The sequence below is a fragment of the Amblyraja radiata genome, chromosome 3 (genome assembly GCF_010909765.2).
Source record: "Amblyraja radiata isolate CabotCenter1 chromosome 3, sAmbRad1.1.pri, whole genome shotgun sequence".
NCBI classification, from domain to species: Eukaryota; Metazoa; Chordata; class Chondrichthyes; order Rajiformes; family Rajidae; genus Amblyraja; species Amblyraja radiata.
Genome location: NC_045958.1, coordinates 60,986,399 through 61,002,974, shown reverse-complemented (window position 1 = coordinate 61,002,974; position 16,576 = coordinate 60,986,399). Strand labels below are relative to the sequence as shown.

At 42.6% G+C, this 16,576-nt stretch overlaps 1 protein-coding gene across 2 annotated transcripts in view; it reads right to left on the bottom strand.

Moving 5' to 3' along the window:
- Positions 1-594: 594 nt before the first annotated feature.
- polr1e (RNA polymerase I subunit E) overlaps positions 595-16,576 on the bottom strand; it is a 49,870-nt gene continuing 33,888 nt past the window's right edge. For both annotated transcript variants that reach the window (XM_033017886.1, XM_033017887.1), the window contains exons 10-12: positions 8,158-8,239; positions 1,956-2,087; positions 595-936 (exon numbers count right to left, since the gene is read on the bottom strand). In XM_033017886.1, coding sequence (XP_032873777.1) covers positions 780-936; positions 1,956-2,087; positions 8,158-8,239 — 371 coding nt within the window. In that variant the 3' untranslated portion in view covers positions 595-779. The remainder of the gene's footprint in view (positions 937-1,955; positions 2,088-8,157; positions 8,240-16,576) is intronic.

The window sequence follows — 16,576 nt, the reverse complement described above, 5'->3', positions numbered from 1 at the left end:
GAGGACTTTTTTTTTTTCACCCAGAGTGTTGTGAATCTGTGGAAATCTCTGCCTCAAGAAGACAGTGGATGCCAATTCACTGGATGTTTTCAAGAGAGAGTTAGATTTAGCTCTTAGGGCTAAAGGAATCAAGGGATATGGGGGAAAAGCAGGAACGGGATACTGACTTTAGACGATCAGCCATGATCATATTGAATGGCGGTCCTGGCTCGAATGGCCTACTCCTACACCTATTTTTCTATGTTTCAATTTAAATACTATAATAGTTTCTATTTGTGATACATTTCATATCAACCACTCAAATTGGCAAAATATATCTAAACTCTCAGAGAGCTCTGCAAAATGACCCCTTCAATCCTCTCAAGTGAGATAACAAATGACAATATTAAGTTTCAACTTATGTCAACAAAACATCTAATTTCATTGAATACAGTCTTAATGTCACCTTATTAAACTACAACTGAATTGCTAAAGAAATATAATGTAAAATTTTGCAGAACTATGCATCATGACCAGTTTATATAGTGTTGCATTTCTTGACAAATTATAGAAAGTCCAGTCTTTACCAACTGAATGAATAGACAACTCCATGTGATTTGCTTAAATATATTTTTAATTGTAATTTTAATAAAATGGACTTCATAACAGTCAACTGTTAACTAAGTGTATTGCACCATTTACATGTCGTTTGGACTAAAAAACACCTAGATTCTTCGATGTAAAACAGAAATTTGTTAAAGATTGCCAACACGGGATTTAAACTGAATCATATTGTCCTTTTATGCCATTTTCTTCCTTTTCCTATTATGAACTTTATTTTGCACAATCAGTGGTAATGAGAGAGTAGCTACCCTATGATCCTCTGCAATGCCACCATGGATATTCACTTTTCTCTTTGCAACTTTTAAACCCATCGCTCTTGCAACGTCCAAAATTCTGTAAAGTATTAAAACAGGCATTGAGAAACAAATGTTTTATACATTAATGTGATAAACATGATGATACAAATAAGGGTATTGTTTCCTAATGCATTATTTTGTTACGTATTAATCAGAAAGGTTTGTGTGATTATTGCAAATATATAATCTTTTGTCCATCAAGACAGGTAAATGTGGGAATATGCCGTATACCCACAATCCAATTAAATGAACAAACAGGTTTGAGGGGCTGACGGCAGGGACTTGCCTATTCCCAAGTTGATTCAGACTGTACAGAATCTGAGCTTTTGCTTTCATGCGTTGCATGGACAGAAATAATGGAGCCTTAAACGCTATATGTAAAATTAGATGTGTATTTTGATTCGGGAGTGCTTCTAGTCATTCACAGGATCTCAGAATCACTGGCTCCAACAGCATTTAACATCCAGGGTGAACTACCTTTTGAACCACTGTAGTCCTTACATTGAAGACATTTCAGCGCTGGACAGTTGATCATTGATCCGAAGGTGAAGAAATCGAACTCGCGTTTATCAGATAGATCAGAAGCGTGCTTCAGATAGAACTTAACAGAGTGATGTTACCAATGTCCCGGGTTGCACATAATGCTGGTCAGGTATAGGATGCATGTTTGGAAGCTTCCTTGGCAAGTTACAGTAATGCATTGCAATCATGGTATAATCGCCTGCTACAATGCAATTCAATACGATGAAGGAAGTGATTAAGGACCTGATTAACAGGGTAACTTTGTTAATCAGGAAGCAAGTAATTCATTGGAATATATTCAGACCCTGATGTGCTCGTAGCCTCCATGGAAGCATATTTGCAAGCAAATTCACACCTGTGACTTAACCATTAGTTAGGTTAAAATGAGAAGCTGGAAGCCACATTATCACTGGTTCCTTTTCAAACTGATTGCCAAATAACCAGTACCAAGGTCACATACTTCTGATCTTTTGACGGTAATATATTGAAAATATCCGATTAACCACAAAGACAAGTAAAGAAAAACAACCTTACCTGTTCTCACTAATTTTCAAATCTTGTTGCAGATATGTAAGGTCAGTTTGAAAATTGTTTATGTGTAAAGCCAGTGCAATAACGTATGCCACTATTTTAGCTTTCATGGAGATTGGTATGATATTTTGTACACTGAAAGACAATAGGGAGTTAGTTAGATTCAGATTTGAGGACAGAACTTCACGTAAACAATGCAGCAATTTTTATTTATTTATTTTTTGCCGCAAGCCCACCTACCAAATCTGCTGTATGTTATGTAGCTTATTAAATTCTGTGCCCATCTCTAACAATCTGTAAATTTCCCAGACTGAATATACGGATTTTAAGAGCAGCATAACTATTTTTAAACAAAACTTTTTAGGTAACCCAATGTTATTTTAAGTAGTTTTAATTACTTAATTTTGTTACGACTTTGTTATAATTAAAATTAGAATACATTGAAAAAACTTAGGTTCGGTGCTGTGGTCGCAACTATTTACAATACAGTGCCCTCCATAATGTTTGGGACAAAGACCCATCATTTATTTGCCTCTGTACACCACAATTTGAGATTTGTAATAGAAAAAAATCACATGTGGTCAAAGTGCACATTGTCAGATTTTACTAAAGGGTATTTTTATACATTTTGGTTTCACCATGTAGAAATTACAGCAGTGTTTATACATAGTCCCCCCATTTCAGGGCACCATAATGTTTGGGACACATGGCTTCACAGTGTTTGTAATTGCTCAGGTGTGTTTAAATGCCTCCTTAATGCAGGTATAAGAGAGCTCTCAGCACCTAGTCTTTCCTCCAGTCTTTCCACCACCTTTGGAAACCTTTATTGCTGTTTATCAACATGAGGACCAAAGTTGTGCCAATGAAAGTCAAAGAAGCCAATATGAGACTGACAAACAGGAATAAAACTGTTAGAGACATCAGCCAAACCTTAGGCTTACCACAATCAACTGTTTGGAACATCATTAAAAAGAAAGAGAGCATTGGTGAGTTTACTAATTGCAAAGGGACTGGCAGTCCAAGGAAGACCTCCACAGCTGATGACAGAAGAATTCTCTCTATAAAAATGAAAAATCCCCAAACACCTATCCGACAGATTAGAAACACTCTTCAGGAGTCAGGTGTGGATTGTCAATGACCAGTCTCCGCAGAAGACTTCATGAACAGAAATACAGAGGCTACACTACAAGATGCAAACCACTGGTTAGCCATAAAAATAGGATGACCAGGTTACAGTTTGCCAAGAAGTACATAAAAAAAACCATCCACAGTTCTGGAAAAAGGTCTTGAGACAGATGAGACGAAGATTAATTTATATCAAAGTGATGGCAAGAGCAAAGTATGGAGGAGAGAAGGAACTGCCCAAGATCCAAAGCATACTACCTCATCTGTGAAATACAGTGGTGGGGTGTTATGGCCTGGGCATGTATGACTGCTGAAGGTACTGGCTCACTTATCTTCATTGATGATACAACTGCTGATGGCAGTAGCATAATGAATTCTGACGTGTATAAACACATCCTATCTGCTCAAGTTCAAACAAATGCCAAGCGTAGGTTGGGCGATCGTTTCGCCGAACACCTCCGCTCAGTCCGCAATAACCTACCTGACCTCACGGTGGCTCAGCACTTCAACTCCCCCTCCCATTCCCAATCCGACCTCTCTGTCCTGGGTCTCCTCCATTGCCAGAGTGAGCAACAGCGGAAATTGGAGGAACAGCACCTCATATTCCGTCTGGGGTCCTTGCGTCCTTATGGCATTAACATTGAATTCTCCCAATTTGGCTAGCCCGTGCTGTCTCCTCCCCTTCCTTAACCCTCTAGCTGTCTCCTCCCACCCTCCCATCCGCCCGCCCTCGGGCTCCTCCTCCTCCTCCCCTTTTCCTTCTTTCTTTCCCCACCCCCCATCAGTCTGAAGAAGGGTTTCGGCCCGAAACGTCGCCTATTTCCTTCGCTCCATAGATGCTGCTGCACCCGCTGAGTTTCCCCAGCAATTTTGTGTACCTGCCCCAAAAACTCATTGGCCGGTGGTTCATTCTGCATCCAGACAATGATCGCAAACATACTCCTAAAGCAGGGGTCGGCAATCTTGTGCTTGATTGGGGCCAGGACCCATGTCTGTGAGCAGATGGCAGGCCACATCTATCACCATAGGAGGTAATAATAATACATACTAACTAAATTAGTAATAATACATACTAATAATACATAAATTAGTAATACATACTAATAATACATAATAACTAGTGTGACACTTGGTGTTTTTCGCATTAGTTTTCACGAGTTTTTCAATTAGTTTTCTGCAGTTCCCATATCCTCGCGTCCCCGGGACTGGCTGCAGTTTCCAGGGCGCCTGCTTGCCCCGGGACTGGCTGTAGTTCCCATATCAGCTCGCATCCCCGGGACTGGCTGTAGTTCCCAGGTCAGCTCACGTCCTCGGGACTGGCTGTAGCGCCCACGTCGCCTGCGTGCCCCGGGACTGGCTGCAGTTCCCAGTTCGTGAAAACTAATTGCAAATAAATACGCCTGCGGGCCGGATGATTTCGAATTATGGGCCGGATCCGGCCCATGGGCCATAGGTTGCCGACCCCTGTGCTAAAGTTTCAAAGCTAAACAATGGTCAATTCTTGTGTGGCCAAGTCAATCACCCGATCTGAACCCAATTGGATGCTGAAGGGAAAACTGAAGGGGACTAGCCTCCAAAACAAGCATAAGCTAAAGATGGCTGCAATACAGGCCTGGCAGAGCATCACCAGAGAAGACACCCCGCAACTGGTGATGTCTATGAATCGCAGACTTCAAGCAGTCAATGCATGCAAAGGATATGCAACAAAATACTAAACATGACTACTTTCATTTCCATGACATTGTTGTGTCCCAAACATTATGGTGCCCTAAGATGGGGGGGACTATGTATAAACACAGCTGTAATTTCTACATGGTGAAACCAAAATGTATAAAAATACCCTTTAATAAAATCTGACAATGTGCACTTTAACCACATGTGATTTTTTCTATTACAAATCTCAAATTGTGGAGTACAGAGGCAAATAATTAAATGATGGATCTTTGTCACACACATTATGGGGGACACTATCTATATTAATGATTTAGATGTTGGAATTAAAAGTAACACTAGCAAATTTGCTGATGACACAAAGCTGGGTGGCAGTGTGAACTGCGAAGAGGATGCTAGGAGGTTGCAGGGTGACTTGAACAGGTTGAGTGAGTGTGCAGATGCATGGCAGATGCATGCAGTATAATGTAGATAATTGTGAGGTTATCCACTTTGGCAGCAAGAACAAGGAGGCAGATTATTATCTCAATGGTGTCAGATTAGGAAAAAAGGAAGTGCAACGAGACCTGGGTGTCCTTGTACACCAGTCACTGAAAGTAAACATGCAGGTACAGCAGGCAGTTTCGTTTGCTCGTGTGTCAGACGACGTTCTGCCATCGCTTTGCCACAGCCAGTGCCACATCTGTGCCTGCGGAGATTGTCCGCAGTGCAGGCCTCTCCGCCGCAAGTCAGTAGGTGGGCCATTGCCTGTACCTCTCCACAGTTGCACTTGTCAGAGTTCGAGAGGTCCCACTTCTTCAGGTTAAGTCCACAACGTCCCACTCCAGTGCAGAGGCGGTTTAGGGCTTTCCAGGTAGTATAAGGCAAGTGGTGCCCCAGTGCCATCTGTTGTTTGGTTTTGGTGCCTGGTACGGTTGGCTCTAGTTCCATGAAGCTGTTCCGACTCTTCAGGCGTTTCTTGGCATGTTGGTGATTGTGCAAGGGGTGACGGCGGTCTGTGTGCGCATTGAAGCGTTCTACTGCAGCTGCCCGATCACATCTTCGAGATGGTTCGTCGATGTCTGCCAGCTCATACAGGTGTTCAACGTTTGTCGGCTTCAGGCATCCTGTGGTTTTCCTGCAGGCAGTGTTCAATGCAGAGTCCACCTTGCGTGCATGTTTAGAGCGGCTCCAGATGGTGCTTGTATATTCTGTTGAGAAACAGAGCGCCAGGGCTGCAGTGCGGATTGTTGTTGGGTCACTTCCAAATGAGCTGTTTCCCAATTTTTCAATGACATTGTTCCGGGTGTTGACCTTTGCCTTGGTTTTCTCAACATGTTGGCGATATGATAACGTGCGATCAAGGACCACACCTAGGTACTTTGTGGCTTTGCAGTGTTCCAACAGGACATCATTCCATCGCACCTTCAGTTGACGTTTCGCATCCCGGTTACGGAGGTGGCAAGCTGCGCTTTACGTTTATGCTGGGTGTGGGCGCGGGAGTTCTGTTGGTGGTATGTTGTCATATTCTACAGAGCAGCCTCCAGTACGGTCTCAATCTGGCTGAAGTCTGAGGATTGTGTCGGCATTCAGAAACGACATAGTTTTTGGGGTGATGGGTTGGTCATTGGTGTATATATTGAACAACGTTGGGGCAAGGAGACCATTGTTTTGGCGTCTCCAACGGCTGTTCTGACCATTCAGACATATGAAGAAGCGGCGGTTCTCCATCATTGTCATGATGAACTGGACAAGATGAGAGTCCTGTAGTGTTTGTTACAGTTTGGTTTTCCTGGTACGGTGGTTTACAGTGTCATATGCTGCGGACAAGTCTACAAATACTGCACCTGTGATCAGCTTCCCCTCGAAGCCATCTTGAATGTGCTGAGTGAGGTTCAGCAGTTGTCCAGTTGTTGACTTTCCCTGGCGGAATCCAGACTGTTCAGGTATCAAAACATCGTCTACATCCAGCGTGATGCGGTTCAGTATGCATCTTTCCATCAGTTTGTATGGGTGGCACAGCAGGGATATAGGCCGGTAGTTGCTGGGAAGATTGGCATCTTTGCAACAACGTTGGATTTCCACCAGACTCATGGAATGGAGTTGGTTGCTATGCAGATGTTAAACATCTCCAGCAGCCATGTTAGATGACGACAGCAGGCAGTAAAGAAAGCTAATGGCATGTTGGCCTTCATAACGAGAAGAGTTGAGTATAGGAGCAAAGAGGTCCTTCTGCAGTTATACAGGGCCCTGGTGAGACCACATCTGGAGTATTGTGTGCAGTTTTGGTCTCCTAATTTGAGGAAGGACATCCTTGCTATTGAGGCAGTGCAGCGTAGGTTTACGAGGTTAATACCCGGGATGGCGGGACTGTCATATGAGGAAAGATTGGAAAGACTGGGCTTGTATTCACTGGAAGCAGGAAAAATGTTCCCAATGTTGTGGGAGTCCAGAATCAGGGGCCACAGTCTAAGAAAAAAGGGGAGGTCATTTAAAGCCGAGATAAACCTTTTTTCACCCAGAGAGTTGTGAATTTGTATAATTCTCTGCCACAGAAGGCAGTGGAGGCCATTTCACTGGATGAATTTAAAAGTGAGTCAGATAGATATCTTGGGGCTAGCGGAATCAAGGGGTATGGGGAGAAGGCAGGCACGGGTTACTGATTGTGGATGATCAGCCATGATCACAATGAATGGCAGTGCTGGCTCGAAGAGCCGAATGGCCTCCTCCTGCACCTATTTTCTATGTTTCTATGACAGTCAGCATCTGTGGAAAGAAAAACAGTCAATGTTTCAGGCTGAAGGTCCTTTATTAGAACATTAATTGATCCTCTTTCCACAGATGCTGTCTGGCTTGCTGAGTTTTTATAGTGCTGAATAACAGATTGTAGCTTTATTGCAAATGATCTGAGACTGCAGTTGTTATAGGAGGCACAGGTGAACCAAGGGAGGTGTTTGTGGGCATTTGAGGTAAAATTGGACACAGAGGACTGAGAGACCTGTTTCCATGCTATACAATTCTAAAACAATGGTATTCACTTTAGATGGAGGGAGTCATAGAGTAATACAACCTCTCCCAATAACTCAAACCCTCTAGCCCTCGAAACATCCTTGTAAATTTTCTCCGTATCCTTTCGAGCTTGACATCTTTCCGATAACATGGTGCCCAAAACTGAACATAATACTCTAAATGCAGCCTGACCATTGTCTTATACAACTGCAACATGACCTCCCAACTTCCATACTCAATACCCTGACTTATGAAGGTCAATGTGCCAGATGACATTTAGATCAATTGACAGCTTTTCAAATGCATACAAATGAGTTAAATATTTCTGTTAGGAAACCTTGCGATGCTTGAGCGTTCTTTACATGCAAAGCAAATTATGCCTTTCTCCTTCAGAATGACTTCATATTGAATGCATATTTACCGTCCATTGTTGTAAGTTAATACTGTAAATTTTTTCATCAAACTGTTTTTCACAACATCTGCAACATCACTCCCAAGGGAACCTGAAACAAAATTTTGAAATTATTGATGAATGTGAAGTTTAGTCAGGAACAGATAGTTCACCCTGTACAAGAGCTATGTCACACTTTAGGGGAAATAAAAAATAGAACTGCAAGTAGATAATTGTGTATCATTTATATACACACACACACATATCTGAACAAACTAATGCCACATTTTCATCTTGAAAAATGTTGCAATTAACCTATTTAACAGAAGGCAATTTGACCAAGGAATGAGGGTAGAAACCCGATGAAAGGATTGGCGGATAGATTTTGCAATAAAACATTTTATAATCACCATCTAAACTTGAGATTCCAGCATCATTCCAAAATGTTTCAGGGTAGCAATTGTAAAAAGTTTATGCACTTAAAATAAACATCCCTACATTTCAAAAGACTTATTCAAATTGATTTATCCTAGCAGTATTTCTTTCTTTACTACATATGCCAATTGACAAAAGACAATCATTGAAATTGTGTGAAGTAAAATTAATATTTTTCAATACTAAAATCACTTCCCTCCATTGAATAGCAGTGGTAAAAGTACTGAATTTTCTGCTTAATAAACAAATTTATCCCAAGATTTGGCTACTGATATGGGGCCGAACGTGTGCGGACGTGGCGTCGAAGGACGAGAAGCCGAAGCAATGAAATCGAAGCCAAATAGCCGAATGGAAACGAAGCCGAAACGCGAAATAACCAAAAGCATACTAAGCCGAAACGTCAACGAACCGAAAGGCTGCGTTGGCTAAAAGCACTCACCGAATGACTGCTCTGCCGAAACACCACCTAACCGAAAGGCTTTGTTGCCTACAAACCAACTAACTGAGCATGTTCTGCCGAAAAGTCAAATAATGGCTTGTGTGGGAAAATGACCCCCACCCTCCCGTCTACTCTGGCCAGTGATGTGATGGACGTGGGGGTCTGGAAAAATCGCTGACAAGTCCTGCCCCCCGGCGACGTCATGTTCGTTATTTGACTTTTCGGCAGAGTGGCATTCAGTTAGTTGGCTTGTAGGCGACGCAGACTTTCAGTTAGGTGGCGTTTCGGTAGAGCGGCCATTCGGTGAGTTTGCTTTTAGCCAACGCAGCCTTTCGGTTAGTTGGCTTTTAGGCGTCCCGCCCTTTCTGTTCGTTGCCGTTTTGGCTTCTTATGCTTTCGGTTCGTTGGCGTTTCGGCTTCGTATGCTATAGGTTATTTGGCGTTTTGGCTTCCTTTCCATTCGGCTATTTGGCTTTGACTTCTTTGCTTCGGCTTCTCGTCCTTCGACGCCACGTCCGGGTACCGGGTCTGAAGGAAGCGACTGCAAAGGACTCCAGGAGCAGTTGAGGAAGTGTTTTGACCACTTTTCAACAGGTACAAGGTCCTTGTTTTCAGTTTGGGGACGTGAAACACTGTAGGGAGGATAAGCAAATAAACAATGGTACAATATACAGGAAGTTGTTACAATAACGGAAACCAGAAAATCATAAGAGATCATAGAAGTCGTATTTTTTTATCAGGGGTGGGGGGAGTTGGATACAGAAAACACCCAAAAGTCATTGATCTCCCCCAGAACAAAGATTAAAGACCTGATCATGGCTGGAGAATATGTTGTAGCAGAAAGTGGAAGGAATAAGTGACTTTGGAACACAGAAGGACCATTGAAATAGGAAGGATCAGTAATAAGGTACTTCTGTGGGCGTGTTAAAAGCCAAGGTAAAATATTAGGAGGCAGAAACTCAAAAAGGCTACTCCTTTCGTTATGCAGCTGGCAGAGTGTTATATGTCAAGGGTTTCAATTCATGTGTCACCAACACAAACATTGAAAAAAAAGAAACTGTTCTTTTGAGATGGACTCCACTTAATAATCAGACTAAAACTAAAACTTTGGAGGACTGAAAGATTAGGGTGTTAGCCAGGACTGATTCAAAGATAAATGTTATTCTGAAATAACTAGTCAAATACAATAACTATTTGTTGCAAAAGGAATGTGGATGTGGATGTGGATGTGCAAGCAAAGGATTACATTAAAGAATTAGCACAATAAAACCACAAATAACAAAACATTAAAATTAAAGATGCTAAAGCTGAACAGAATATGAATTAATTGCACAAGCAGATCGAGCCCTTACACATTCACAGAACAACTATTTAAAACTGAATACATGACTTTCATAAAGGATAGACAAATAGAAAAGGAGGTGGAATACCTCGATAGTAAAGGTAATGGAAACATTTGACCCAGAACACCACGAGGCAAATCCAATACAATGAAGCTTCAATCAATCATGGGTTAGAAAACACTCATGGGAACAGTTTACAAATCACCTAAGGGTAATAATAAGCATTGGGCCTAGTATGAATCAAAACATTAGAGAAGAATCCCAGGGGATTTTAACATCTATGTAGCCTGGTCTAACTGAAATGGCAGACGTATACAACATTGAGAAAATACCCTAGAACACGATGTTAAGGAACAGGCTATTGTGCATTGTATTCTACGGTAGGACTGTAATATTTGTACTATTCTGGGGAATAATGATCATAACATGATGGATTTCATATTATACTTGAGAGTAATTAAATTGTGCAAAACCAATTGTGGAAATTACTGCAAATTTAGCTTTGCAGAAAGGCTACTTCATGGAAGGTGAACCTTCTGTCTATTAAATTTACTCTTATTCCAAAAGCAATTGAGATGTGCTCTCTTTAGGCCAGCAACTATTTCCTTTCAGATATTTGGCCGTTATTTTCTGAACTCCTCCTGTTACGATCCTCGGCACAGCATTCAGGAAGCTAACCATTCACCGTGGAAAAGTACTGGAAAAGTTAATTAATGCAAAACAATGAAATCTCTTGCACCCATTGAGCTGTATCCTAGTTTTTAAAGAAAGGCTGCAGCAATACAGAGATAGCACTTACACTGGCTTTGATCTTGCAGAATTCTCAGATTCCTGAAATATTCTTTTGGATTCAAATAGAGCTAACATAACTTTATAGATTCAGAAAGGTGAGAGAACCCAGGCAACTAAAGATTTATTGGCTTTATATCAATGTTACAGAAAGTGATATAACCTATTACTAGGATTGCAGAAGCATGGTACATGGAAAACAATAATAACATTAGGCAGAATCTGCACATTGCTTTAAGGGAAATCATGTGCCCATTGGAGATTTATTTTGAGGGTGCAAGTAGCAGAAGAGGAAATCAGTGGGCGTAATACATTTGGGGTTTTCGTGAGGTTTTCAATTAGTTGAGTTAGAATTGTACAACATGGCAACAGCCCCTTTGACCAACAATGTCCCAGCCAACTATTGTACTTATATCTATACTATTCCTTTTTACCCTTATTTATTCATACCCTTCGATACCATGTCAATTTCAAGTACTCGTCTAGATGGTTCTTAAATGCTGTAAGAGTCCCTGCCTTCACCGTCTCCTCAGGCAGCGCATTCCAGATTCCATCCACGCCATTGTGGAAAAAAATTCCCCTCAGATACCCTCTCAACCTTCAATCGCTTACCTTGTGTCCCAGGGGACAGAGCCCCAGGAGATGAAAATTCCTACTATCCACTACCTATCCATTCTAATTTTGTGTTCCTCTACCAAGTTATCTCTTAGCCTCCTCTGCTTGAGGGAAAACAAACAAAGCCTATCCAATCTCTCCTTATAGAAACATAGAAACATAGAAAGTAGGTGCGAGAGTAGACCACCAGGTCCGTCGAGCCCGCACCGCCATTCGCTCATGGCTGAACACTAAACAGACACACTTACCCACAAACAGTAGACACAAGACACAGAACACAAGACACTACCCTCCCCTTTATACCGCTATCACCCCTCTCCACCCCAAAAACCTCGTGATCTCCTGGGGGAGGCAAAAAACCGGATAAAAACCCAGGTCCAATTCGGGAAAAAAAATCCGGGAAATTCCTCTCCGACCCCAATCTAGGCGATCGACACTTGTCCAGGAGATCACTCAGGTCTTACTATACTAACCATACCTAGGTCCATATCCCTGCCCTCTCCCCGTAGCCCCTTATCCCCTTGGCAGCTAAAAAACCATCTATTTTAGTCTTAAATATATTTAAAGTTTCTGCTTCCACTGCTCCCTGGGGCAGTGAATTCCATAAATTAACCACCCTCTGGGTGAAGAAGTTCTTCCTCATCTCAGTTTTAAAAGAGCCCCCCCTTATTCTGCAACTATGTCCCCTAGTTCTAGTTTCCCTGATCATTGGGAACATCCTCGGTGCATCCACCCGATCAAGGCCCCTCACGATCTTATATGTTTCAATGAGATCGCCTCTCATTCTTCTAAACTCCAAAGAGTAGAGTTCCAGCCTACTTAACCTTTCCTCATATGTCAATCCCCTCATTGCAGGAATTAATCTTGTAAACCTTCGCTGCACTGCCTCCAGGGCTAGTACATCCTTTCTTAAGTATGGACCCCAGAACTGTACACAGTATTCCAAATGTGGTCTCACTAATACTGTGTACAGCTGCAGCAAGACCTCCGTGTTTTTATACTCAATCCCCCTAGCAATAAAGGCCAAAACTCCATTGGCCTTACTGATTGCTTGCTGCACCTGCATACTAACTTTTAGTGATTCATGTACTAATACCCCTAGATCCCTTTGCGTTGCATTACAACGCAGCTCCTCCTCATTTAGAAAATAACTTGCCCTATCATTTTTTTTCCCAAAGTGAATGACTTCACATTTATTAGTATTAAACTTCATCTGCCAAGTTGTTGCCCACTCACCTAGCTTATCTATATCCTTTTGCAGACTCTTCCTATCCTCCTCATCCCCTACTTTTCCTCCCATTTTTGTATCGTCCGCAAATTTTGATATATTACACTTGGTTCCCTCCTCCAAATCATTTATATAAATTGTGAACAACTGGGGTCCCAGCACCGACCCTTGCGGAACCCCGCTAGTTACCGGTTGCCATCCCGAGTATGAACCATTTATCCCCACTCTCTGCTTCCTATTTGTTAGCCAATCCTCTACCCATGCTAATATATTACCCCCAATTCCATAATTTTTTATTTTTAGCAATAGTCTCTTATGTGGCACCTTGTCAAAAGCCTTTTGGAAGTCCAAGTATACCACATCCACCGGTTCCCCTTTATCCACCCGGGTTGTTACTTCCTCAAAGAATTCGAGCAAATTCGTTAAACAGGACTTCCCCTTCACAAAACCATGCTGGTTCTGTCCGATGAAGTCATGTTTATCCAAGTGCCCCGTTAGTGTTTCTTTAATAATTGTCTCTAACATTTTACCCACCACCGATGTTAGACTAACCGGTCTATAGTTACCCGCTTTCTGTTTACTTCCTTTTTTAAATATAGGTGTTACATTGGCCATTTTCCAATCCACTGGGACCGTTCCTGCCTCCAGGGAGTTTTGGAAAATTATCACCAATGCATCCACAATCCCCACCGCTATCTCCCTCAAGACCCTTGGATGTAATCCATCAGGCCCAGGGGATTTATCCTCCTTCAGTCTCATTAATTTCCCTAATACCACCTCCTTGGTGATCTTAATAGTATTTAGCTCCTCCATTCCTACCGCCCCCTGTTTATCCAACGTTGGAATATTTTTTGTGTCTTCTATGGTGAAGACTGATACAAAATACTCGTTTAATGCCTTTGCCATTTCCATGTTCCCCACCAACAACTCTCCAGTCTCACCCTCCAATGGACCAAAGTTCACCTTAGCCACCCTTTTTCTTTTTATATAGCTATAAAAACTCTTACTATTAGTTTTTATGTTGTTTGCTAAATTCCTTTCATAGTCTATTTTCCCCGTCTTAATTAATCTCTTAGTTATTTTTTGCTGACCTTTAAATGCTTCCCAATCCTCTACCCTCCCACTATCTCTGGCTACCTTATATGCCCTTGCCTTCAGCCGAATACTATCCTTTATAGTTTTACTGAGTCATGGCTGACTGTTCTTACCCTTACCCCTTTTTTTCTTCATAGGAATAAATTTTTCTTGAAGGTTATACAGTAGACCCTTAAACGTACACCACTGCTCATGTACCGTCTTATTCTTGAGTCTGCTATCCCAGTCAACTTTGATCAGCTCAGTCCTCATACCTTCATAATCCCCCTTATTTAGACTAAGCACCCTAGCCTGAGTTTCAACCTGCTCCCCTTCTATTTGAATATGGAATTCGACCATATTGTGGTCACTTGTTCCCAACGAGTCCCTAACTATGACATTTTTAATTAATCCTGCTTCATTACACAGGACCAGATCCAAGATTGCCTCCCCCCTTGTCGGTTCTGTGACATACTGTTCTAGGAACCCGTCTCTAATACATTCTATAAATTCTTCCTCTAGTCTACCCTGCCCAGTTTGGTTTGCCCAATTAATATGAAAATTGAAGTCCCCCATGATTACAGCAGTTCCCTTTTTACATGCGTCAACTATTTGCAGATTTATGTTCTGACTAACAGCGTCACAGCTATTTGGAGGTCTATAAATTACACCCACTAGTGTTTTTTTCCCCTTGTTATTCTCTATCTGTACCCAAGCTGTTTCACTATCCTGATCCTTCAACGCAATATCCTTCCTCTCTATTGCCGTTATTCCCTCCCTTATTAAAAGGGCCACCCCTCCTCCCTTTCTTTCCTGTCTATCTTTCCTAATTGTCGAGTACCCCTCTATATTTAACTCCCAGTCCTGATCCCCTTGCAGCCATGTCTCCGTAATGGCCACGATATCATAACTATATATACTTAATTGCACCGTTAATTCATTTATCTTATTACGAATACTCCGTGCATTTAGATAAAGCACTTTCAGATGATTTTTACTACCCTTCCTTTCCGTTTTTGCCCCTTTTACATCTAGAGCTTTATCTTCACCCATTCTGTCTCCTGTCACATTTTGACTTTCCGCTTCCTCACTGATACCCTGCTCTATTTCCTCTACCCCTGCCGTTATTACCCCCCTTGATACCTCCCCCCCGCTACTTAGTTTAAAGACCTCTCTACTGCCCTAGTTATATGATTTGCCAGGACCCCAGTCCCAGCCCCGTTCAGGTGAAGTCCGTCCTTACAGAACAGATCCCCCCTGTCCCAGTACTGGTGCCAGTGGCCCAAGAAACCAAACCCATTATTCCCACACCAGTCTTTGAGCCACGCATTCAGCTTTTTAATTTTACGTACCCTCGCCGATTTGGCCCGTGGCTCAGGTAGCAATCCGGAGATCAGTACCCTCGAGGTTCTGCTTTTTAATTTATTCCCTAACTGCTCAAACTCCTTCAGCAGATCCTCCTTCCTCGTCCTTCCTATGTCATTGGTCCCCACATGGACCACGACCACTGGATCCTCCCCCTCCCACTGCAAATTTCTCTCCAGCATCGCAGAGATATCCTTAACCCTAGCACCGGGTAGGCAACACAGCCTTCGGGACATGTTCTGCTGGCCGCAGAGAACCTTATCTACCCCCCGAATAATACTATCCCCTATCACTACGGCATTTCTTCTAACTCCCCCCTCTTGAATGGCCCCCTGATCCACGGTGCTGCAGCCAGGTTGCTCATCCCTCCCACAGCCCCTGATCCCGTCCTTACATTGAGTAAGAGCCTCGGTCATGCTCGTCAGGGACAAGGGCTGTGGCTCCTGCCGCATCTCCTCCTGGTTCCCCCTACCTGCCTCGCTTATGGCCACACCTTCCTTTCCTTGCTCACTGCCTACTGAATTAGTTAAACTGGTCGGTGTGACCATCCCCTGGCACAAAACATCCAGGTAATACTCCCCCTCCCTGATGTACCGCAGCGTATGAAGTTGGGTCTCCAGCTCATCAATGCGGAGCTGGAGTTCCTCTAGCCTCAAACACTTACTGCAGCTGTAGGGATCTTCTACATCAATGGTGTCGACAAATTCCCACATCTCGCAGTATTGGCACATCTCCTGACCGCCCATCTTATATAAATAATTAACTGGTCCTATTTAAGAATCCCCTACTGTATTGATACACCCCTTATTTATATAATCCTACCTCCTATAAATGGGAAAGTACTCACCCCAGCCGTAAATTACCTACTGGTTTGGCTGTCTAGTGGTAATTCCGTCCGCTCTTCCTGTCTGGTCCACTGCTCCCTTGCAGTGCGTGGCAAACCTCTTTGCCTCTGTTTTATATCTACAGTGCGTGGCAAACCTCTTTGCCAACCTCTTTGCCTCTGTTTTATATCTACAGTGTTTATATCTGAAATGGTCCAATCAAAGCAATATCCTGGTGAATCTCCTATGCACATCTTTCCGACAGTGTTGAGACCAGAACTGCACACAATGGCATCCAGTCTGCAAGATAACGCCGGAATATAGCGGCTCTTTGCGT